Below are 26,827 nucleotides of genomic sequence, written 5' to 3' on the forward strand. Positions count from 1 at the left end.
TGTGGTCATGGAATGTTTACTGAACTGTAAGAAATGACAATTATAATATATGCAGAGAAGCATGGGAAAATTTACATGAAACAATGCAAAGTGAGTTAAACAGGACTAAGAAAACAATATACACAATGCCTACATCAATGCAAATGGCAAAAACAACTACAAAATAATCAGAAGTAATTTGACAAAATTACAAAGAAATATGAGATGACAGTTAAAGAGCAAACATTGACCTCAAAGAAGAAATATGAGAAGACAGTTCCACCAGGGAGGACATTTGCGTATATTTCCAGATGTTTGGGATGTATTGCTTCGTTTTACTAATTGTTTTTTTTTCTTTTCTTCCTCTTCTTTTTTCTCATAAAAAAATAATCCTTTGTTATATGGGATAGTTCTCCAGAAGAACGAGGAAAAGGATTACAGGGGAAATTCAGGCAATGTAAAAGTAATGATATCAACAGAAAACCTTTTTAAATCATTAACTAAAAAATTAACTAAAAAATAATTTAAGAAATTAACTAAGAAATACTCTTGTAGCTGCTGAAGCTGGATGTGACCATACCTGCAGCTGGCCATTTCAAAGTTTCAGTTACAATAGATCACACATCCCCCGCTAAATTTTTCACAGTTCCTTCTAGAAAAACATTCATCAGGAATGAACTTATGTACAATTGTTTTGCCCTAGAAATGACAGATATTCACTTTTATTTTTATCTTGCCTAAAGGCACAATCTCAGCTCTGAAGTGGCACATCCTCTTCTTTGGTCAGGAAAGAGATTAGTAGCACAATTATCTTTTCCTTTTACCTCAGACTCTAGGAGGGCAAAGGCTCTTTTCTATCAGGATCCATGATCTCAGTATTGAAGATACTACTTTCAGAATGGTTATCAGTAATCTGGTTACAAGAACTTCAGCAGTTGTGACTGCTTTGGAGTCTGCTTTGGCAGTAGGGTAAACTGAAACTTATCCTAGAAACTCATCATCATCATCATTCTATATCAAGAACATATTCATTATTGTAGCATTTAATCACTGGAATAAAATCACCTTGCTTGTTAACAGAAGGAAAACACCCATTGTATATGTTATCTCTCTGTGTCTTTGGTTTTTATCTCCAACGTTCTGTGCCTAGCAGATGAGGCAAGTACTCTTAACATTGTTGGGCTATTAAATAAAAATTTTGTACCATTGCAACACCACCAATTAATACCAATATCCCCACACCATGCCTCTGCTCATGAATATTAGGCCAACATGGGAGCAAAGTAAGGAAGAATTCCTTAAGACATTGATGGGGTTCAGACTCTGGGAGCCTCCTTGAGCTCCCCTTGAGTCTTCCCACTTAATATGGTCTTTCTTTCTCAAATCTAATCTTCCCATTTGTTCCTGAAGTCTCAGGAAGCCCATGGGCTTTTCATTTTCACTGTGCTCAGGTCTCTGTAGCACTCCCCATCCTTGATCCCATCAAAACCCTATTTCCCCAGGCTGCTGACCACTCCCATCAAGATCCTCCCTAGAGCCTATCTGTATTCACTCCAGGGTACTGGTCATTCCCATAACTGCCCCTATCAAGACCTCTGGATTGTCCTATGGGCTTCCAACCCAAGCCCTCCATTGTCTGATATCTCCTGTTTGCCTCCAGCTGTTTCCAACCCTTGACCACTCATCCCCTCCTTGGACTTCTCCTCAAGACCTTCCCTAAACCCCTCCTTCCATCACTCTAGACTACCAGACTACCCCCAGATCTCTCCTATAGTCCTTTCTGTATTTAAGTTCCATCTCACCTCCATCAAGGTGCTCAGATTCAATCCAGGTCAGACTCTGTCTAGCTGGGATTCTATCTGGCCTGTTTGTGAATACAAGTGTTACGGATGCTTAGGCTCCTTGAGAATCAACCCAGTAAGGCAAATCTTTAATAAACTTTTTTTCTTTGGCTTTAAGAAGACTTGAGTTGAATTCATTCAAGCAGGACCCGGTGTGTTGGTATTTTGGGGTCCCCATCTCCCCTAAACCTCATCTACACCAATTAACGTTAGCCAGTTAGGTCTTATAAGTTCATTGAAGCCGAGAAAGAAGTAAAATTAAAAAATAACCATTCTTCTAAAGGAATTAAGACTACAAACCTTAGCTATGAATAAGCCAGGATTTCCTTTTTCTGAATTACCTGGTCACCAACAAAAGGACTGTACTCCAGAAAAATCCCTCTGCACAGGTTTTGAAAGAAAAGGTATTAAAGTTTGCTCAGATTTATTTCATTGTATTTTAATACTAATTTCTTAACCTCTCTAGAGTGTTCTGGTAAATGTTTAACAACTATCTCTCTAGAGGGGGTTGTACCTCCAACACAGGTTTAAATTTAATCTATATTATTAACATTATCTCCATCTGGAGGGTAACAATCAACAGAACAATAACTTAAGTCCTGACTCATAGCCTTTTCTGATTTCCATGAAGCATATGTGTATACAGAAAATTGAATGATTAACTCATGAGCCTGTCCAGCTGGCTCCAGCACAGTCCCCCAGGCATTTCTCTTCTTCCAGATCATGTCTCAGATTGCATTTTCAGATTAGTTTCCTTTTTTCTCCACTGAATGTGTCTTTTTACAAATTACTGTCATTTTATTCTGCATCGCAAATCCGTTGCATAACTTGGCTACTAGATGTTTGAAAGTGAAACTTTCAGATTTCTTGGCAGTTTCTCCTTTTTTCCCCCACATAAACCATTTGCAATTTGGTTTCTCACTTCAGAACTTGAGGATACAATGGTCTATTCCAAGGGTGGAGAACCTTTGGTCTTGAAGCTACATGTGGCCATCTAGTGTCCTGAAGTTCAGCTCTTTGACTAAATAAGGGCTACACTTGAGGATCTAGAAGCTCACATGTGGCCTTGAGACTACAGGTTCCCCATCTCTGGTCTAGTATCATTTTTTCTTAGTGATTCTGCTAGACAATCAAATTTAGGGAGATCACCTGGGTCAGACAAACAAAACTCTTTATATAAAATAAAAAATCATTTTTTTAAAAGTATTTTACTTGCCTCTCCCCACCCCCAGCCCCCGGCAACTCCTTTGTTCAAAGCCATTTAAAGTATGTCTTCTCACCACTTGGAGAGCTGAGAAAAGTTGAAGAACTTCACTTCAGGGTGAGGTTCTTAAGTAATAGATAAACCTGTGGGGATGGGATGTGAAAGTTCCAAAATAGATTTAAAATTCTTTTTTTCTTTCTTTTTTTTAACTTTTGAAGTCACTGGAGAGGAAAACTTTTAAAATGGCTTCAGATCTGTTAAGGATTAAGCATTGTTTTACTGACTACATGTCAACATAGACTCACAAGATAAGACAAAAACAAATATTTCATTACTAGTAATCATTCATTCACATTACCAAAAATCTATTGTGTATTGTTAATTTAGATTAAAGGATCCTTCTTTTAAAAAACTTTAGCACTTTATATCTGATTGCTTACCATCTCAAGGAGGGGGGAGGGAGACAAAAAATGTTAAACAATGGTTTTAACATGTAATTGGAGAGAAAAATATTTTTTTTAAATAAGCTTTCAGCCCATCCATTTTGTCTAAGAATTTGAATGTTTCATTTCTCTAGTGGGTGAGATACAATTGTCAGTTTTTCCTGAGTGAGAGATATTTTTGCATATTCTGTTCCCCATACTTCCTCAAGTAACACACTTAGTACTGACCTTATCTACACAGTAAGACATCTGTTCCTAAAATTTATTGACCCACGGAGCTTAATTCCAACTCCATTCTTATCACAGGGAACTTGGTTGTATTCCTTTTTCTGAGCAAAAACATACCTTGTTTTCCACTTCTGCAGATTTCATTGACTCTGAAATCAGTTCCTTCTCTTAGGCTCTTATGTCTTTAAACAGAATAAAACTCTACATACTACATTCAACACTAATGCAAAGGGAAGAAGTACCAAATTACTGGTAGCCAGTTGGAAGTTCCTGGACAGAGATCAATGGGATTCATAGAATTCCCAGAGTAACTAAGAGCAATTAAACTGCTGGTCTCAGACAAGAGACATGCTTCTTCTTTTCTCTTGCAGAATATCAAGTGGTCCAGTGTGGCTGAAATTGACTTGATCCCAGACTGGGTAGTTGATATAGTTGTTAAAGGTAGGTCAGGTCAACAAGCATTTATTACATGCCTACTATGTTCTATGCATTGTGCTAAGCATTAAATACTCTGTTGAACTTAAAGAATAGATATGCTGGCATAATTTAAAGCTTACCACACATGCTATATAAGGTGATTACAAACACAGACATGAACAGAGATGTGTACAAATACCTTTAATTGTGTCTGGTAGACTTGATTTTCTTCTCAAACAGTTAAATTTCCAGGAGCCTAAATGAAGTTAGCAAAACTGGGCAGCTCTGATCCAAAAAAGAAAACTACTACAATGGTTTTAAAAGGTCCTTCTCTTCTATTGAATTGACCATGAAGTCTTTCAAAGAAAATTGTGTTGGCCCATGTTGGATTACACTAGGTGTTCCTACCATTTAGCTATTGGAGGCACAGAGACTGGAGATTGAATTTGTGCATCAAGAATGGCATTAAGACTGGAAAGGAATAAAGGGGCTGATGAGGTACAAGCCCAAGCCAAGATCTTTTTCCCTTGGATAGGGAGGGCTTTTGAACCATTTGTCTGAAGGGCCCCAGGAAAGTCTGGCCTTTGGGGGGAGCTCCTTGGATTCCCCTTCCATTTCTCCCAGGCCAGATACTCTCTATCTTCTATTTAGAATTCTTTTGATATTCCTCCCTTTGATCCTATTACCAGCCACTCCCATCAAGATCTTCCCTAGAGTCTGTTGGTATTCACCCCAGGGTACCGGTCATTCCCATACTGCCCCATCAAGACCATTCCTGGGGCCCCTGACAGTTGGCAGCACCTGGATTCTTCCCTCAGTCTTTTTCTGTATTTAAGGTCTATCTTGATTCCATGAAGGCACTCAAATTCAATCCAACTCAGACTCTGTCTAGCTGAGATTGTATCCGACCTGCTTGTGAATACAAGCATTACAAATGCTTAGGCTCCTTAAGAGTCAACCCACCATGGTGAATCTTTAATAAACTTTGGGTTTTTTGGGCTTTAAGAAAGCTTGTGTCAAATTCTTTCTAGCAGGACCCGGCATGTCCTAACCTAACCTCATCAGAGCCAAGTTGTGAACCACTCTCTGTGCCAGACAGACAATTTTTGCATTTGTTCCTGTAAGTAATTGGCAGCCACTCTCACTAGAGTGGGAGAATGAAATAGTCATATTTGTACTTTCTGAAAATCACTTTGACAGCTGTGTGGAAATTGAACTGGAGATAGGAATTCCTTAAGGCAGGCTAATCAATTAGGAAGCTGTTGCAGTAGTCCGACTCAAAAGTCAAAAGTGATAAGGATTTAAACTGGAGTGGAAAAGATAGTTTCCTACGTCTTAGAACTTAGATTCTTAGAACTAGTCAAAGAAAAGAATCAAAGATTTGTGCTGAATTTTACAGGGTAATACATTTTCTAGGTTTGGAATTTAGAATTGAGGTTAGTTTCCTGAATTATCAAATGGCATAGTTGAGGAACGCTGATACTCACAATCATAGGTACTCTCTATTCTACCAATGTGCTGCCTATGAGTGGCCAGAGACATGATTAACCCAGAAATGGAAAACTGTATGCTCAACTCAATGTAAAACAAATAGTCTGGGTTTTCACAGAGTTTATCAGTTGAGAGCAGCATCCTGGCCTCTCCGGGAGACTGTTACCTCCTTCTTCAGTCTCTTCCTGTTTTCTTCTTCCCTTCTTCAATCTCCTATCTTGGTAGTCTTTTTTCTAAGCCTGACCAGTTTCTTTGCACTGTTGTTTAATGAAAAATGGTCTCAACAAGTCTGCTTGGAGTAGGAAGCTTTGAGGATCAGGTCAGGATGCTGAGAACCAACTTGAAAATCCTAGACAATAGTACTGAGAATATGGGAGGAGAGGATCGTCATTCCAATATGAAGTAGAGCTCATTGGGTTGCCTTCATCCCTATGACACTCTCCCTTTCAATTATGTTCCTTTGGTTTTCCATTTAGGGGACCTACACCTGAATGAAAGGTGCTATTGCTTTAAAATAAAGCGATCCCTCGAAATTGCTAGAGATGATCGCATTGCTGCTATTTGCTCTTCATTTCCAAAGAAGAGAAATGACATCACAGAGTGATGTCTTGACTTATGCACCAATTGGATTTAAGTGAGGCAGAGTTGCCAATGATTGCATTGACTAATGATCCTAGGGTTGACACTGCCCCTTACCAGCTTAGATGAAGTAATCAAATTGCCCCCCAAATTATCAACTTTTCGTACACCTGAAGAGTTACATGGAAACTTTACGATTTCAACCTAAGAAGCTTCAAGGAGTACAATCTCCTGTGGAGCACAGTGGAACATGGGAATCAAACTGAGAACCCATCCAGCAGAGATACCGAGGTGAGTACTCCAGGAGGACAAAAAGGGTATTATGGCTTGCAGTACCACATACATAAATTGTCTTAGCTATATGTTTCCAATGAGTATACCTTATCATCTTTGTCCTCTTCTGCTTGGGCTCACTCTTCCCATGGACACTTTGTATATTTGTGGGAGAGGTTTATGAGGCAGAATAGTTTGTAGCTACTATCTTAGTATTTGAGCAAATTGTTTTTGCAGGCTGACTGTTAAAAGGAAGCCACCAGTAGTGACTCAAAGGCTACAAATATTTTAGGAGCACAAATGTACAGTGTATGTTTTTGAACCTGGGAGAAGTAATCATTTTATGGAGATCCAATCTGATAATTGTGAGTGCAGGTTTTAAAAGTAACCCAGAATGGGAGTTACACTTGGTTCTAGAGGCTGAAACATGCTTCCCTCTTATCAGTAGAGTTGTGCTGTAGGAAGGACCTGTAGATATAACTGTAGAATATATAGTCACCATATTAATTTATTTTATGTAACTTTTTTTTTTTCGGAAGTGGAGGTAAAGATTCTAGTTTTTGAGAAGGGTAGTTATTGGGAAATAATAATTTTTTAATTTTTTAAAAACAGAACATTACTAAATAGCTTTAGAAATCACAGCTAGCATCGATGGAAGACTTTTAATAATCTGCATGCCTATCAGTGAATTAACATGTCAGTTAGTAGCCAAAAATACCATGTGCTTATTTCTTTACATGCCTGAACAAACTACTTATACTATTTGGAAGTTTCTTGATATAGGATATTCTTCTGTGATATTCTATATAATGATAGGCATTCTTCTGTGAAGAGTATGAAATAAATGAAATTCAGTTGATATTTATCTCCCCCCCAAAAAAAGTACACAATTATAGAGGATCTCCAGAAAATTTAATCTAGGAGTTGAGTAAGCAGAAACAATGCAATAATTTTTATTATAACACCCTTTTTTTTTTCACGACAGATGGTCAGATAGAACCTAACACATTTAAAGGCATCCAGTTAATGACTTGAGAAGCAAATGCTGGTGCCTGTAATAGAATATCATGATAGTAACAGTTCTTAAGCAGTAGAAATGCCTCAGGTCCCCTATAACAAATGTCGCTCACATTCAAGTTGAGAGGTAGACAAGAATAAAGCATGATTTGCATTTGGAATTCAGTGACCAAGATCATACAGAATGTAGCTGACATTTATATATAGTACTTATATGAAGTATAAGTACACGCATCAAGATTATGCATACATATCATTTTGTATGCCTGTAAGGGAGATACTCAAGCATAGTGGGTCTAGGAGAATATGCACTGCCTGCTACATGTATTACACTTCCTTGCATTCTTCTGACTTTGATTACATGCCCAATTTTCAGATGAGGAAACTAAGGTTCCTAGAAGCTAAGCAAGAGTTGCAGGTGGGATTCAAACCCAAGTTTTCCTGATTCCAAGTCCGATACTCTATCCAAAGCCCACTTGGACTTTTCCTATGGTTTCTCCACTGCAGCTAGTAGCAAAAATATTTATGTGGGACTTGGAACTAAGAAGACCTGAGTTCAAATCCTGCCTTAGACACTCATTAGCTGTCTGATTCTGGGCTGATCACTTGTATCTCAGTTTCCTGATCTATAAAATGGAGGTCATAATAGCATCCACTTCAGAGATGTTGGAAAATCAAATGAATTGAGAATCAAATGAGTTAAACATATGTAAAATGCTTTGTAAACCTTGAATCACTAAGTAAACACTAGCTATCACTATTTAAGCATTTGAATCAGGCTTAGGTTGCCCTCAGTTAAATAAAGCCTTTTGTGTTTGCAGGATGAGTCAAGGACAGTCTTAATATTTAGACAGATGACATTAGCTATTGATTACAAAGGGTAGCACAGATTATAGCCATTACTTCAGCTTTGCCCACAATATATAGAAATTAAAAAGGAAGGAGAATTCACCAGGATTATATCACATGCATTACTCAGCTTCTTAGTGTCTACCTTTATCTCAAGTCTATTTCCAAGAGTATAACATAAGCCAATGATCCTCCTAATAGGGGTAATGGAATGTTTTCCTTGACTAGAAATGCCTTGACTAGAAAAGAATTATAGCCTTAGCTTCCCATCTCAATCATTTGAACCCTCTGTTCAAATACAGGGGTCAGTATATGGTTGATTTCCATTTCCAAGACAGTAACTTATTAACACACCATATGAATATTCATTTATCATACAGAATTGTGAAATAAATATCAAGATGATTTCAATCAAACAAAAATAAAAACATCCTGCTCATTTACAAAATTACAAGATGAATATTTTTTTCTTACAAATAATAGCTCACATTTCTCCAGCACTCTCAGGTTTTTCAAAGAAAGCATTCTCCTCACAATAGCCCTGTGAGGCAGGTAGCATTATTATTTTCAGCCAGATTTCACAGATGAGGAGCTGGGAACTCTTGAGTGAGTAACCTTCCCAGGGTCACGCAGCTGGAAACTAGCAGAATCAGAATCTGAACTCATGATTTCTGATCTGAACGCTAGCACTTTGACCAACAACCCCAGATGCCTTTTTAAAGCGTCAGTCCCAGAATTCCCTAAGTGCCTGAAGCATATGCATATTACATAGTTTAGGTCCATAGGCATATATGTTTACATTCTGGGTCCCAACAGAATCTAACTCCTTGAGTAGAGGCTGCTTTGTTTCTTTTCTTTGCACCCCAAGCACCTAGAACAGTGCCAGGTTCATAGTAGGCACTTGATAAATGCTTATTGAATGAATTATGAATACTCATACTCTTTACTGAAAATGACCCTCTTTCTTTTAAAAAAATTTTTGAGTTGGAAGCATTTCAACATAGCATTGCAATATACTAGTACTCAAATACTGGGGACAAGAAGCAACTGGAAAATTGTTTTCTTAATTTAAAACTTTTAAAAGGCATCTAAATAATTTTTATTTTATTTTTTTACTGTTCCTGAAATTTCATTGGTATGAGAATTTCCAGTGATATAATTCCCTTTACTAACATGGTAAATTCTGCAATTCACAGGCTTAGAGAGTTGCCTAATGCACTAAGAGCTACTTGCATTGGCTCACAAAGTCAGGATTTGTCAGAAAGGCAAGGCTTGAACCCAAGCCTCTCCTTCTTACTCTAAGCTAGCTCTCTATCCACTAAACCAAACATAGCCTACTCATGGCAGTACCAGAGAGTTAAGGATAAAACTGCCCAGTCCTGCCAACCAGATAAAAATGTAATTGGGAATTGTTTAACAAAAAATAAATAAAAATACAGTACAACACAGATAATGTTAATTTGTGGTTTTCTGAGTCAGTAGGTGGCTCTGTGTGTGTGTCATACCACTGTGACAAAGCCAAACTCTTTCAAATATTTCATGACAATAATTTTAAAAAAAAACAACTTGGTCACCTACACATTTCACAAATAGGGGGACAAGGGAGAAGAGTTTACAATCAAATTCTGATACCAGATAGTTAGACTAGAAAAAGAAGATTAAATAAGTAACAAATCAACTTTGAGCATTTGTATCTAAGGAGCTAAAAGACACCATTCAAGAAAAATTTCAATGTTTTTACACAGTGATTAAATTATTAAACTGAGTAATTAGACAAGAAAAGAAAAACATTTTCTAGTCGTTGAAATATTGGTCTTGATTTTAGTGCCTTTAAATTAGGCTTACAAAGACTTTGCTGTGGAGGTAATGGTATGATCTGATAATGGATTACAGAAGTGATGGAATGATCTGATTTCTAGGTGATTCACTTTGGATTAGAGACATTTTCTTGGGATGTCAAATCCAGAATACAACATACTGTATATGGCTTTGTTGGTTTGTTTTTCATTGAAGATTGTGGGGAGGAGGAATTGTCAGTACCAAGAGTAGGGAAAGCAAAAAGTCTTCCATCCAACAGGAAAAACCAGGACCTAAAGAATCAATATTAGGACAAGACATGATCAGAACCCAGAAATGCAGCCAAGTAGAAGTCAAAGTGGATCAAAAAAAAAAAAAAAGAGGTCAACAGAAAGTATATAGGGATAGTAATGGGGACAAGTCATGTGATTTCATTGACATGAAGAACTCTGAAGTGAGGAAACTCCCTCTCCCAATGCTGGTCATCACCTTCTCTGCCCCTTGTAGTATTAGAGCATTATTTAAGTGCTTAGAGGTTCAGTGACCAGCCAGCAGCGTGTACAAAAATACAAAGGTATTCTAAGGCAAAATCCAAATTCAATGCAATCATCTTAGAAAAAATATAAAAAGCTGCAATGCATTTAAGTTCATCCAGCATAAGAGCTGCCTCAGAAATGTTCTCCATGGATCTTTCCTTTGTCTTCTGTCAATTTCATTTCAATGTGGCTGAAGGCAGGGTTAAAAGTGCCGCCATCTTCCATTGTACAAGGTTGGTGGTTTAAAATTAGTTTCTCCTAAAAAGGAAAGTGAAATGGTTCCATCAATACTTTGAAGATGCATAGCTTCATCAGCCAATGTTTCCCTCCACTAGTGGGAATCACAGCCCTGTCTGTCTTACTAGATGGCTTCCAAGAGTTGACGTAGCTGACAAACATTTCCCCCTAGTGGCCAATCTTTTGGTGATGAACCTCTCAGCTGCCCAGCTCAAAGCCTTTCGTGCTAGGGAAGGTCATGCCATAGCTTGTATTCTACTAGTAGAGCTTTCAAGGTCCCAGCTACAACTCCCTGCCATCATGAAGCAAGAGAATTAGATTTTAATGAAGGAATGAGGATAGGATGGGCCATATACACACAAAATTGCAAATTGTTGATGCTTTAAAAAAATTTTTTTAAGAAATTCTTTAGGTAACACAGTGGATTGAGTGCTGGACCTGGAGTTGGGAAGATCTGAATTCAAATCTAGCCTCAGACACTTCCTAACTATGTGACCCTAGGCAAGAATTTTAACTCTTTTCTGCCTCAGTTTCTTCCTCTATAAATTAGGGATAATAATACATATATATATAATAATGATAATTTTATATATATACATACACATATATACACCTCTCTAAGTAGTTGTTTTCAAAATAAACAAAATGAGATAAATAATTTTAAAATGAAATAATACTTGCAAAGAACTTTGCAAATCTTGAATGTTACATAAATTCCAATTATCATTATTATCAACTTCCTATTCTAATGAGGGAGTAATACAAAACAAACCTATCATTAAACTTCACAGATTCAAAAAAGATTTTTATCAGTGTATAGTTCCTCCACATATAATCCCTTCTCAAACATATCTATTTGCACATATATGTATACATACATATATACACGTCTGTGTCTATATATTCACATATTTGTACATGTATATGTATAAATGTATTTATGTTGGAGGATTTATAAGTGGAGGGAATATGCACTGATAAAAATCACTTTTGAAGGGAAAGGTCCCATATGTGTGTGATGTCAAAATCGGAAACTAAGGAGGATATCCATCAATTGGGGAGCAGCTCAACAAATTATGGTAAAAATTATAGAATGTAACATAATACTATTGTACTCTATGGAATGAAGAAAGAGATGTTTCAGAGAAACCCAGGAAGACTTGTATGGACTGATCCAGAGCTAAGTGAGCATAACCAGGAGAACATTTTAAATAAGAACATGAACATTACAAAAACCAATGATATATGTATATGTATACGTATACATACACATTGATACACACAGATAGGTATGCACATATCTATACTATATTATATGTTTCTATTACTTTATGACAGACACACATATACACAAATCTATTGAGAGTCTCAAAAGTCATAGTGCAGTTTTAGGCTTTTATTAACTTTAATAAGCTTAAAACTGCACTTAGATTTTGAGACACCCTGTATATGGGAAAAGACAGACACAGAAAAAGGGCAAAAGAGAGACAGAGACAGAAAGAAAGTCTGCATTTGTGATTTCATGATATTATTTGTATGGGGGAACTCTTCCCATTGTAAACCTATAACCACTCTAAAACTTGGGAGTCTTGGAAAATTCCTGGGGTACCAAGGTGCTAAATGTCTTGCCCCAAATCACACAGCCAGTAGCATCAGAAGCAGAATTTGAATTCACCTCTTTCTGGCTCATGGCCAGCTGTCTCTTCACCATGATACAATGCTTCTCCCCCAACTTTTAGCACATGATTTCGTAAGTTACCATGGCTGGGGGGAAAAGTCATTACCCGATGACCCAACTTTTGGTACTAAACCTTTAAATAATTAACTGGGGGGGGGGGTGTCCCTTGGCTCTAAGGGTCCCACTTGATAGAACCAACCAGATTCCTTCTATTGGCAGAAGCTTTGATCTCCCATGGTCACTTCCACCCCCATTGGAGTGAGACTTGTGGTGGAGGTATCATTACGGGATTATTAATTGCCTCTTTTCTCTACTCTGTTTGGGAGGGGAAGGAAAGAAGGAGGAGAGGAAGGCAATCCTTTCCTGTTATAAAATGGTAGTAATGATCTTATTTAAGAAAAAAAATATATACCCTCTTTAAAAAGTCAAAGTTGGATAAAAAGTCTGCTTTTGTTAGTAGAAATTTGTCATCTGTGCTCTGTTTTCTTCCTCCTGAGAAAAAAAAAAACAGCCAGTTACAGAAGCATATTCAGACCTCCTTTAAGTAAGCTGAGAACATCGACAAATAAAATTTTCCTGAGTCTAAAATCCTTTCCACGTTTACCAGAAGACATTTTATCAGTCCTTAATCAAACTCCAAGAAACAATGTCCTCTATTAAAATTGTCTTCCTCTTTTCTCTTAGCCTTAAACCTGTTTTCCTAGGAAAATGTTCAAGAAAGGGAAACTGAAGCCTAAGAAAGTGGATTGATGGTAAAACATAAGAAATAAGAAAAATTCATGTCTCTCTATCACAGCACCTAAGTGCAGTGTCTCCTACTAATGAGTGTTTAATAAATGCCTACTGTTGAAATAAATCATTGAAGGCTCTTATTTATAAATTAGAGGAAAAAATGTTCTATTATGAGAACCATAATATAGAATCACTGTAAATTGCCATGAAAAGGTTATCTCAAAACAATCGTGATGTAGAAACAGATACCTGTTAGAAGGCTAACAATTATTCCCACAAGTAGAGTGACCAGGGTTCCAGTGGTGCTGAAGTACAGATATGATAGGGAATACCAGTTATCCATTAAGGGAGTTCTAGAAAAAAAAGAGGGAAAAAGTTACATTATAAAATTAATCTATGAGTCTTATATCAAAAACAATGGACAGTCAATATGTTCCATTAGTATCCATAAAGTGCTGAATAAAGGATGAGCAGTCATGGATTGGGTTTGGGATCTGTATTTTTGAAAGGGGTTCACACACTGGTGAGTTCAAATACCTATGGAGGTATATGGTATGACCAACCCAAAATACATATACATCAGTGTTCCAAGGCAAATTGGTGACAGTCTTAAGAGTCATGTCTTCTACTTGTCTACTTAGTTTAAAAAAAACAGCAACACAATACTGTAAAGCTTAGTTCAATTACCTTTCAACATTGTGAATTTGAAAAGCGCTAGTAGAAAATGGCATTTCTGTGGTGGTTATCGTCCAGTTCCTCTGGGAGTCTAAGTTGGTTATGTTACAACCATCAGTAACAAGGGTCAAGGGTAAAGTCCTCTCTGGAAGGGGGGGATAAAGCTGAGCTCCAATTCCAACCCAAAGGGAAATGACAAATCCAGTAGTGAGTCCTACAAAGGCCCCCTGTAAAATAAAAGTGCTTTTGAGAGGAAAAAATCCTTGGCTCACAGTAATTGCCTAATAAATGCTCTTTCATTCATTCATTCACTTTGGGGAAGGATATTGTCTTCATAGTTATACTTCATACTTACAGCTGAGTTGGCAAAGGGGACCAAGATCCCCAGAGAAAACAAGCCCAAAAGTGGTCCACCAACCATGCCAAAGATACTGAGCGCTGCCTAAGGAGAGAATAAAATTTCACAAACTAGCCGTGAAAGGTATATTCTTAAGAAAAAGTTAGCTTTTCCATTTGGACAGGAAGTGATGAAATATGGGTCAGTAACAGGAGTAAGAATCAGAAAATCAATGAGTCGGAAAGTCAAATTTCCTTTAGTGGAGTCACAAGAAGGACGCCAAAGTGGAATATCCATATATGTCTGTGTCCATACATACACACATACAGTAAGACCCACATCTGACAAGGAATGCACAGAGAGAAATAGCTGTTTATAAATATATGTACATATGTGTATGCTTATAACCACGCACATACATATATAGGTACATATGTGTATATACTTATATCTACACATAAAGTGATAATAGGCACTTTTTGTTTATCACAGAGATGCTTGGTGGTGATGGCCATCAGGAGCTGCACCTCATGAAGGCATTCCAAGATTCAATTTCTTTTCACCATCCACACTTCAATGATCAGAAGTAGGTTTTTCAACTATGAAAATGCCTTCTGATGGTCACCATGAGCAAAAGCTAGGGAATCTGAAGTATCATTTAGGTGAAAAGTAAACTCATTAGTGACTTCTCACCATAGCTTGTCTTCTGGAGCTGCTGTAATTCAACTCTTACCTGTAACAAGGCTCCCATGAATGAGGCCAATCCCGCCATCCCAATACACAGAGCTCCATACAACACACCTACAGGGAGTAGATGGAAAGCCAAGGTCAGAGTGATGCTGATAGCTAACATTCTCAATGGAATGTATTCATCATGGCTTGTATACAAGCAGATAATAGACTAGGCTGAAGAATAACCACACTGATCAAAGCAGGTAAAAGGTAAAAATGGGATATATTTTTCTGCAAGAAAAGTAATATGCAAAGTTGATAAATAATACCCTAGTGTTGTGTTTAGGATTAGTTGAAACCCTAGATTATATCATGAAAAGAAGTCCTGGAATTAACTGTGGAAATCATAAACCTAAGAACTATTGCATTATAAGTCTAATCCTCCACAAACATTTCTGTTTATAAGAAAATGTATATCTCCACCCCAGTTTATCAGCAAAAGTATTTCTATTCTGAACTGTTATTATTAATTCATTTCAGTCATGTCCAATTCTTTGTGACCCCATTTGGGTTTTTTTTTTGGCAAGGATACTAGAGTAGTTTGCCATTTTCTTCTCCAGCTCATTTTACAGATGAGGAAACTGAGGCAAACAGGGTTAAGTGACTTGCTCGGTTTCATACAGATAGAAAGTATCTGAGTCTGGATTTGAACTCAAGTTGACCTTCTTGACTTCAGGCATGGTGCTCTATGTACTATGGCACTACCTAGCTGCCCATTATCATAGTTAGAACTTGTCAAAAGGTCAAATGGATGCCTAAGGAGGTAGTGATTACCATCCTCTTCCCCCATTGTCCACTCCTAGCGTTGGACGTCTTCATGCAAAACACTGGATGACTACTTAATGGCGGAGATATAGAGGGAATGCTAATTAAGATACAGGTAGGACTACCTGGGAATGAGGTTCCTTCCACCTCTAAGTTGCCATAATTCTCTGATGGTCCCTTCTGAATCTAGATCTAATATAAATTAGGCTTTCAGTTCTAAATCTGGATCTCACATTAACACAAAATGTTTGTGCAGCTTAAACTGATCCAGATGTCTGATGACAAAGATTTCGATTTTGTAAGCATCCATCCCTTTGATGTCACTTGAAAAAGCAAAAATATTCAATGAACACTCACTTGTTCCTTTTGAAAGCCACGACAGAGTCTTTTCTGAGAGTGATCGGAAGTAAGGTTTGATGAGGTCTTCTACTGTTACTGCGGCTAACGCATTGATGCTGGAGGATACCGTGCTGGGGAGACAAAGGAAAATCTTTTATTTTTGGTTTACTTTGCTATCTTTTAATGAACATTCATGAATATTTAGTAACTGGAGAGAAGAAATTGGGGAAAAAATTGGTAATGACCATCAATATTTGAGGGAATTCATAGGATCCTCGTTCTAGGGCTGAAAGCAACTAAGTATGCAAGACCATCTGATTTTACGGATGAGGACAATGAAATTTAAGGAATTTAAATGACTTGCCCAAAGTCATGCAGGGATTTGAACCCAAGATCTCTGAGACTCCAGAATCAATGAATTGTAACTGACAATCCAAACAACAAACATTCATGAGGTGCCTGCTATATGCTAAGCCCTGTTCTAGGTCTGGGGATGCAAAAATAAAAATGAAAGACCATGCCTGACTTCAAGGAGCTTATATCCTCCTGTAACTCTATTGATGTTACCCACAAGCTTTCTGGAAGCCGTAAGATCTGATTTTAAACTGGAGGTCCCCTTATTCCAAACCCCTCATTTAATAAAGAGGCAACTGAGACCCAGATAAAGGTATAAAATAATCACAGCTATGATATAGTTAATATATTGAATAAAGTTGTACTTAGTTGCCACCTTGTGGCATGGAGATGATGCTGGTCTCTAGGGGTGTAAATACTAACTCAGACAATTCATTGAAGATTGGAAAAGCTTCTGGTGAGGGCTCAGCAATGGACCATTGTCTGAAAATCAGTCAAATCTGAAAAGGGTGATGACCAACAAGTAACTTTTAGGTGCTGATTTTTCTTTTGGTCCAAAGAAATCTACTCAGGTTCTTGACCTCACTTTGTCTACCCATTGATGAAATCACAATAGTTTCTTTTAGTATTTCACAGAATGCATATGTAAATTTCATACTTAGTACAACAGCTGGAATTCAGCCTTAGCTCATGAAATATAAAAATCCTTATAAACCACTCTGAAAATCATACTTCATTAATTACATAAAGTCTATACCTCAATGTTCCACTGTAAGCACATGCCACAAAGAGTCCTGGAAGTCCTGGATAATCTTGTAAAATGTCCAGCACCAGATAAGGCAGGAGCTGAAAAAGTCCAAGATTTACGAATGTGCTTCTTATCATGAGATATATACCATTCTAATCACTGGTGAAGGAGAGATCAGTTTTTCATTTATCCATCATTGTCAGAGAATGAGTTATTCCACATAAATGCATGTTTCAAATAACTGTTTAACTTGATGCCAAAACTTTTATCTTCTTAAAAATAAATATTTCTAAAGTATATTGCATACTTTTGTGTGTGTGTTGTGGACCCCTACAGCAATCTGATGACAACTATGGACCCCTTCTCAGAATAAAGTGCTTTGTTTAAAAAAAAATTGACAATTGAAGAAAATGTTAAATTTCAGTTAAAAGTTAAGGAAGGAAAATAAATTTTTAAAATATAAGGAAACATAAATAAAACAAATTTTAATAAAACAAATGTAAATCATTTAAATTTTAAAATAAAAATTAGATAAATTATTAATTAATGGAAAATTAATCAAATTAAAATCTAAAATATATATTTTTTCATCCAAATTCACAGACCCCATCTGAAATCTATTTACAGACCCCCAACAAGTCAATGGACTCCAAGTTAAGAAGTCTTGGACTATACTAAAGATGTACTTATAGATGTGTATAGTATTAGCATTTTAAAGGTAGGCAGAACATTTGAGTTTCTGGGACAGAAATGCAGTAAGTACTGTCAATAGCTTTAATAGACTATTGGCCTCCTTCCCACTGTGTTGCCATTCACAGGTAAGAGATGAAAACAGGATATACAGCTTCTGGACTGCCCCTTAAGCTGTGGCTGCTAAGCTGATTTCTTGGCCAGAGGAAGGGCAAGAGCCGATATCTTTTCACAGCACAGTAGTTTAAGGGCATTAGTTTTCCCTGAGTGTCTATGTGTTGAATGTGTTCCTGGACAAATTTAGGGTTAGAATTAGGATTAGAGTTTAGGGTTAGAGTTTAGTTTAGAGTTTTAGGGTTAGCTGTAAGCTTCCTGAAGTCTTAGGCATGCAGTACAAGGTCTAGGGCAGGGTGATTGTATCACAAGTTCTGTAACACAGACCTTGGGAACCCTTTCTGGATCTTTTCAGAACGCCTGCATCTGAATCAGGTGCTCCAAACAATAGGTCCAAATGACCAAGAAGCCCAAGAGAGATACAGATCAAACAACTCCCTAAATCAGTTTCCTTTATGGCCATCCAAATCTTTCTCATAAAGGTGGAGGAAAGAGTAGGCAGCTGTAAAATTCCCATTACAGTGGGATTTATAGCCCTTTGAACACAGATTAGGAAAGTAGATTATGCAGCCTTCTCTCAAATGGTTTTCTCATCTTTCAGAAAATCCTTGTTATTGTTAGTAGGATTCTCTGACTTTAGACCAACATTTAAAACGTTGTTACCGCAACAGTAACATGAAGAACCACAGGTACCTCCCTAGGCAGCTTTGACCTAGTCATCATATTTGAGCTGATTCTTAGGCAACTATGAAGGAATACACCTTAAAGTCAGTTTGTACTAGACTCTTGGGGGAGAATACTGTCTCTCAAGGTTGCAAATTATTGATTGTCATTGAAAGAAAATGACACTTCTGAAAGTCACAATTTTCTCCACGCCCTTCAATGCAGTCTTCAAACAGAGTTCTACGTAAAAGTTCCACTGAAAATTAGAGCATATTTAATGTCATAATTTGATCAAAATCCTGCTATATTAAATCAATTATTTCACAAAAATCATTTCTATAATAGTAGTTTTATCATTATAGCATAATATTGTGGTTAGACCTTGCCCTGGAATTGGAGTCAGGAGACCTGACTAGCTGTGGGACTACAGTCAAGTCAATTAACCTATGTGACCTTCAGTTTCCTCATTTGTAAAATGGGTATAATATATATTACATATATTATACCATATATTATAGTATAACATGTTATTAGTATAACTCATAATGTTGTATACCATTAGAACACATTATTTTATATTATATAATATTATAATAGTATATGACAATATAGTACATAACATATTATAATAATGGGTATGATATATATAATACTTGTACTACCAGCATTATAACATTGTAAGGAAAGGCCTTTGTAAACGTTAAAGCATTATATAAAAGTATGATATGAACTTTAATTTCCTTAATGAAAAAAATCTCGGTCCATATAATACTGGGTCTCTTGAATCAATGAGAAATCACTATCAGGTAGACAGCTGATTAAAAATAAATAAATGTATGTGTGAATGTGAGTGTGCACACACATGCATACATATATGTATATGAAAACTTTTCTATTATTTGCATTAGTAGAATTTCTCAAGGAACCAGGCTGGTTGAAAACATATATGTGAGCATATATGTATACAATACATGTTTGAGTTACACATACCTATACACTAACTTGGTTCCTTAAAATAAACTGTCAAAATAAGATGTCAAATAATATGAAAGTTTTTCTATTTTCACAGAATACTATAGTTCTAAAAACAACGACTATTTTGCTAAAGGCTCATTAATTAAAACACAAATCCTTTTCCACTGGAAAATTTAATTGCCAAAGAATTTTCAAAGAGATCACAAATGAAATTTTCCAAAAAGTGTATTTTATGACAATGTATAGTACCAACACATGATTGAAATGGTAGCATTTGATTCACTAGTATTTTCAAAATTTGAATTCGGCAAATGTTACTGGGATGAACCTTCTTCATCATCATCATGAAACTACTCAGAATACAGACTATGTTCAGGAATTAGTTCTCAGAAAAAGCCCCAAATACTCTCCTGGGACTTTGGGATTTCTTTAAATGGTAACTCAGTTTCCAATGCATGGTTCCAGCACCACTTCTTTTCAAAAGACATCCATGACCAACTAACTTGAAGTGAGAATACTTGCACCAGTTTTTATATTTGCTCAGTCTGACCTACTCATTTCCGAGTCCTATTTTAGATGTAACTCAAACAGAAATATTTCTACATATTATCACATGCTCTTAAATTATTTCTTTGAGTTTCTACGTCTTGGGGGGCAGAGCCAAGATGGCGGAGTAGACACACATGCTCTAGCTCCGAACCCACCACCCATAAAATATCTGTAAAAAAGAACTTCCAACAAATTCTGGAGCAGCAGAAGCCACAGAGTTTCTACATCTTAATTTTGGGTCTAGAATTCTTCATCCAACTATAACATCTATGGTATGAATTTACCAAACGTTTTCTAGGAGTTCATAAAAGTAAGCTTCTAGTGTGCCCATCTCTTATGTGTTCAACTTGTAGAAGTCTTCAAACCAGACTGAGAAAAGAAGGCTGAACATAACATAGGATTAGCAAACTGACCACAATCCTCCTTTTCTGTTCTACTACACATATAGAAATGCTCATTTTACTTGGTATTTAAGTTTTGTTAATTTGTAAAAATAAAATAAAATAGAGATCATTTTATAATCCTCTTGGTTAGTTTATCTAAGGCAGTCATAAGAAACCTATAGTACTGAACCTGGTCTGGGGCCGACACCTTCTTTGCTGTCCAAGGGTCACAGTCTTGGTACCTTGAATAAATGCAGAGCCCACACAATACCGCACAGGTGAGAATTGCCCAGAGTCCTATGAGATTTATGTAAAGGGACCTAAATGGAATAGACAAACGATTAATAATTCAATCATTTATATTCAAGGGATTTTAGAAACTAAAATTACAGCTAGATGTCACAGAGGATGGAGCCCTAAGCCTGGAGTCAGGAAGACCTGAATTCAAATTCAGACTCAGATACTTAACCCTGGTTAAGTATCATTGTTGACCTCAATTTTCTCATCTGTAAAATGGGAGTGATAATAGCACCTACTTCCCAGAGTTGTTATTAAGATTAAATGAGATATCTGTAAAACACTTCGCAAACCTTAAAATGTTATATAAATGCTAGTATTACTATCTGTGTGACCTTGGAAAAGACACAGCACTCTCATCAGTAATGGAGAATGCTACCCATCTCCTGACAGAAAGGTGATGGTGTAGAACAAAACCTATATTTTTGGACATGGCCAGAATGAAAATTTCTCTTGCTTAGCTATGCAAACTTGTTAGAAGGGTTTTTTTCCTAAAGGGAGAGAATTAGGTGGGAGAGATAATAAATGCATGCTAATTGAAATAAAATCAAATATTTCATTGACTTGGGGTAGGGGAAAGAGGACGGTATAGGTAGAGGGTGCATCTGATACTTTTATGATGTTAACAGACTCGTTGAGTGGACAAGAAAAAAAAAATGCCACTGACATCCTAGCAAAAAGGGGGATGTATGCTGAAGGAGAGGGGCAGCTAAGTGGCACGGTGGTTAAAGTGCTAAGCCTGGAGTCAGGAAGACATCTTCCTGAGTTCAAATCTGGCCTTAAACACTTCCTAGCTGTATAACCCTATCTGCCTCAATTTCCTCATTTGTAAAATAAGCTGGAGAAAGAAATAGCAAACCGCTCCCGTATCTTTGCCAAGAGAACCCTGAACGGGTTCACGAAGAGCCAGACACAACTAAAAATGACTCAACATAATGCTAAATGGTAAAGTCTGTAATGGAGTATAGGAATTATGCTGATAATGAAGTCTTTCCACGAAAGTGTAGGGAAGAAAGGGGACTTTACTGACAGGATGGCCTTAGAATGTATTTGCTGTAGAATATATGGGATTCCAGTAGGGAAGCCCCTACTTCTTGACACTCAAAATGGAGGACAGGATGGCTAGAAACCACAATCATATCTTTCTCCACAGGATTTGGGCTACAAGGATGAATGTAATGGGTTTAATGACCAGTATAATGGGACCCTATAAGGGCAAGCAAAGGAGGATCTTTTGCTGGTTTTGTTTTAGTATAATCGATTGAGTCTTCCTTTTATCAAACAAAAAGTCTTTATTGGAAGTAAAGTACGGAAACAAGAGTTTCTTTAACTAGAAAGAGTATATGTATTGTTAATGTGATTAAAGACTTTCCCCACCCATTAGTGGGCCTACCCACTAAGACAGTTTGATTTTGGAAGATTTGTTGGAAGGCCCAAATCTTTTGTTAATGAGGCACTTGTTCGCAAGTGTTGGGATGCCCTCTGGCTCTAAAAAAAAAAGGTATAAATACTCTAGGGGTGAGATTTTACTTTGGGGCTTAGTTTTTGGAAGAAGCTTTGTGTGCCAGATGAGAAGGAGACCTCCCCCCTCCTTTGAAAACCCAGATGTTGGTGCTTCCCTCTCTGGCAACTATGGTCAGACAGTTGGACCTGTCTGTTGATTTGTGATATATGTATTGCTTCTATCAGACAGTTTGGAAGTGCTGTTGATTTCTTGAACTAAGTGAATCATATATGTGCTTGATTAAAGGAGATTGTTAACCCATCAAAAGTTGCCTTTCCTTTTAGAGGTACACATCTAAGAACCTGTGATAGCAGGGCATCCCCCCCTGCCCCCCGCCATGTATGTTGAAGTGCTTGCTGTTACACAAGACCCCCAGCTCCAGACATTTCCTTTCTCAGGCCATTTATCCTATATCCTATTTCATCACGGCTTTGCTAGATGACTGACCAGCTCTACTTTGATAATAAGTTGGGGGGTCCAGACCTAAGATGTAATTAGTAGAGGGATTTCTCACTGAGTTGTCCCCCTCTAATCCAAAACTGATAGGCAGTGATTCCGCAATTTACAGTCTTTCAGAGTTGTCTAAGGCATTGAGGGTTGACCACACATGACCACACAGCTAGAGTGTATCAAAGAAAGGACTGGAAGCTAGGGTAGCTCCCTAACCATTTAGCAAGACTACCTCTCAAACTCATTCACATTTAACTACTAATGAATAACTGGTTTAATCTGTTGTCCTTCCTAGGGATATATTTGCATTTTAATGAAGAACTCATGAAATACTTTCTCAAACCTGATGAATATATTTCTAATAATGGGAACTTTAGACACTGGAGTAGGCCAGTAAGGAAGATATTTTTTGTCTTAGTATGCCATTTCTTCAAATCAACCATGATTTGAACCAAGAGAACCCCCTCTTCTCACTGTAAGGCTGGCTCAAGTTAGATCAGTTAAGTTTTGTAAACATTTCTAAATCAATTGATAAAACTGTTAATTTTTATTAATTCACACTAAATTCCAAAGGGTTTGAGCTAAAAATTTTTGTTGTTCAATCATTTCAGTCGTGTTCTAATCTTTATAACCCCATTTTGGGGTTTTCTTGGCAGAGATACTAGATTGGTTTCCTTCTCTAGTCTATTTTATGGATGAGGACACTGAGGCAAACAGGGCTAACTGACTTGCCCAGGGTCACACCGCTAGTAAGTGTCTTAAGACGAAATCTGAAGTTAGGAAGAGTCTTCCTGACTCCAGGCCTGGCAGTCTATTCGCTGCACCACCTAGCTGCCCTAAAAATTACTTAATGGTGCCTTAAGCAGTTAAGCAGTTGCTCAATTACTTTACTTCTGTGACAACAAGCATGCACATGTTTGAGGCAGTATAGATTTGTTTCTATGGTAATAGATCGTGATCATGCTTACAATAATTTTGGTGGTCATGTAACAATTACATCAGTTTTCATTTTTAGAGATAGAATAAAATGCTTTATAATTATAGAAAATAAATTTTAATTGAGATTCAGGTGCAAAATTTATAAGTATAATTATTGTAAGCACTTAGTAAATCTAACAGAATGTGATAAGAATATTAAGTTAACCCAAAGATTCACAACATTTTGTTTTTGTTGAAATGAATTATCAGAATAACATAATGAGTGTGTGTGTGTGTCTGTGTATGTGTGTGTGTATGGAACCACTGCCCTGTGCTAATCTGCCTCTTGTTACCATCATTGGTATCAACATCTTTTATAAAGGCTGAAGGATACATACATACATACATATATATATATATACATATATATGGATCATACATACATACATACACATATGTGTGTGTATGTGTACTGTACAGTGTGTACATACTGGAATTTTTCTTACATTTTTGCCTGGAATCTAGTTTTGCAGGAAATATACCGCTGGACTTGAGACTGGTTAATACCATAGATGGTGGTCCATGTGAAGGTTCCGCCAATGATGATTGTCCAAAAGCTATGTCTTTGCAAAGGGTGTGGGTTGAAGCTAAATGGAAAAGAAAAGGGGAGAATGTCAACCTGTCACACACCAACAACAGTGCTGCTGAAATATTTCACATGAGGTCAATGAAGGAAAAAGTCATTTCTTTGACAATCAAGACACAAGAGGAGGAAGAGTGCCTGGTTTTTATGTAGATGCTCCTGAATGTTAATGTTCCTCAGTTTCCCTCCTCCACAAAATGATGGTGTTGACTAAACCAATAGTGTCCAACTCCGATATAAATGTGACTCCATTAATTTGCACATGAGGATCCCTTCAGAGTACAAATTGACTTAGTTTTAAAATATAATGTTGTTCCTGGGGTTTTTTTATCCCTTTTTAATGTTTTATTAATTTTATTTTTAATTTATAGAATAAAACAAACATTTCCATAACATTATCAGAACAAGACTAATTGCACATGAAACTGGAAATCTATTATGTACAACTAGCTATTTCTTTTAAATATATGTAAATTTTTTTAATGTATTTTGTTAAATATTTCCCAATTACATTTTAATCTGGGTCAGTCCCTACTAGGAAATGTTCCCATGTTTGATATGCAGGTACTAAATAATCTCTGAAATTCCCTCCAAGTCAAGCATATTGTGATTCTGATCATATATTTGCTATTTGGCTTTTTAAAAGTATCACAAAAACATTTTTTGAAACTTTTTAGTTCAACTGAAAATATTCAGAAATTATATTTCTCGGCTCTAAAAACCCTTTAAAATTCTCCCTTTCTCTTCTTGGCCAGGTGACCAATTAGTCAAAGGACCAATTAGTCCTTAAGGAAGTGGATTAAGAATGGAAATTAAACTCTGAACAAAGAATACCTCTTATCTTGTTAAGATCCTTGCCTTCCCCTGAAACCCTGAAGCAAATGAGCTGAGACCAGCCTAAGAAAACCAGTTTTCATTCAGAAAGAAAGGAAATAACTGGCTTTTGGGTGGAGAGCTTTGCAGGGCAAGAATCCGAGAATGGAGCTGCAGGTCGATTTTTAGGAGAACATAACTGGGCAATATTTGCGATTAATTATGTTTCTTTCTTTTCCGTGTAACACAACATATTGAATGACTACTTCCACACTCCCCTTTCTCCAATCACTTTACAATCACAAAAAAACAAAAAATCTCAAAGGCCTTTGAATAGTTCCAAGTTCTCCTGCCTTTTCTTTCCCAGTCTGAAAATGTGCAGTAGGAGTTTGGCAAATGTTCATTAACTAATACAGTTTCCTTTGGTCTGATGTAAATAGCTATGCTAAAGCTCTTTGTAATGGTTTTAGCATCCCCTTTCTTTTCCTAAAAAATATGTGTGTGTTCATCCTTCGTTGCCAAAGACCATGCCATCAGAGAAATAATGACATGACTTGCGCTTGACTTTGTTTTGAGTGAGGGAGGGCTGTGCAGGTCAACAACCTCACTTCTCCAGAGCCATTTAGATCCAGTGACTAGATATTCATCTGGAGATGACCCAGGATGAGGTAATTGGGGTTAAGTGACTTGCCCAAGGTCACACAGCTAGTGAGTGTCAAGTATCTGAGGTGAAATTTGAACTCAGGTCCTCCTGCACTGATGCTCTATCCACTGCACCACCTAGCTGCCTCACATATCTGTATATAATATGCATGAAAGCATGTGTGTGTGTGTATGTACACATATGTTTCTATGACATTAGGGGAAAATCTTTGCAGCTAAGACAACTAGACACGAGGAAATTGCTCTCTCTCTCTCTCCATAGACATACATACATATATGCTATGTATGTACGTGTTTATATATCACTCTTAAGCCAGGAGGGTCCAGAAAAGACCACTTAGGCAGGGGCCTAGTGTGGTCACTGGATTCAGATGGCTCTGGAGGAGAAGGGAGGCTGGTGACCTGCACAGCTCTCCCTCACTAGTGCAAGTCATGTCTCTGATGGCATGGTCTTCTACGGCAACGAAGAATGAACACAACAATCTGTGAGTAGACACAGCTGCCTGCATGGGGCCCTACTCAGCTCCTTCTCTCCTGTCTGTCTCTCTCTCCCCTTCCTTCTCCTCTCCAAAGGAAGATAAATTTGGATGGCCAGAAGATGCCCACTTAACTTGGGCTTTACTGGTTAGATTTCTTTCCTTTCCTTTGCCTTCCCTTCCCAAAACCTTAAACCTACTGTACTCTGAAGCTCATACACTGGCTACCTCCCAGTAATCTGCAAAGGCACGTGGTGTTTTCTCATTAGGAATTCTTTTGAGCAATAAAATTACAGTTCCATATATATATGTATATATGTATATATGTATGTATGTATGTATGTACATATGTATGTAGAGATATGTAGATAGAGATACCTATATGTATTGTATATATACATACACATACATATATCGCATATATGTATGTATGTCTAT

The 26,827-nt window shown here is 37.1% G+C and overlaps 1 protein-coding gene across 2 annotated transcripts in view; it reads right to left on the reverse strand.

The window, feature by feature from the left end:
• Positions 1-7,345: 7,345 nt before the first annotated feature.
• LOC140534557 (sodium-coupled monocarboxylate transporter 1-like) overlaps positions 7,346-26,827 on the reverse strand; it is a 42,349-nt gene continuing 22,867 nt past the window's right edge. For both annotated transcript variants that reach the window (XM_072655706.1, XM_072655704.1), the window contains exons 6-15: positions 24,301-24,441; positions 20,816-20,945; positions 17,261-17,349; positions 16,168-16,280; positions 15,047-15,114; positions 14,332-14,418; positions 13,989-14,203; positions 13,551-13,654; positions 12,982-13,061; positions 7,346-10,912 (exon numbers count right to left, since the gene is read on the reverse strand). In XM_072655706.1, coding sequence (XP_072511807.1) covers positions 10,787-10,912; positions 12,982-13,061; positions 13,551-13,654; positions 13,989-14,203; positions 14,332-14,418; positions 15,047-15,114; positions 16,168-16,280; positions 17,261-17,349; positions 20,816-20,945; positions 24,301-24,441 — 1,153 coding nt within the window. In that variant the 3' untranslated portion in view covers positions 7,346-10,786. The remainder of the gene's footprint in view (positions 10,913-12,981; positions 13,062-13,550; positions 13,655-13,988; positions 14,204-14,331; positions 14,419-15,046; positions 15,115-16,167; positions 16,281-17,260; positions 17,350-20,815; positions 20,946-24,300; positions 24,442-26,827) is intronic.

The sequence above is a fragment of the Notamacropus eugenii genome, chromosome 3, assembly GCF_028372415.1.
Source record: "Notamacropus eugenii isolate mMacEug1 chromosome 3, mMacEug1.pri_v2, whole genome shotgun sequence".
NCBI classification, from domain to species: Eukaryota; Metazoa; Chordata; class Mammalia; order Diprotodontia; family Macropodidae; genus Notamacropus; species Notamacropus eugenii.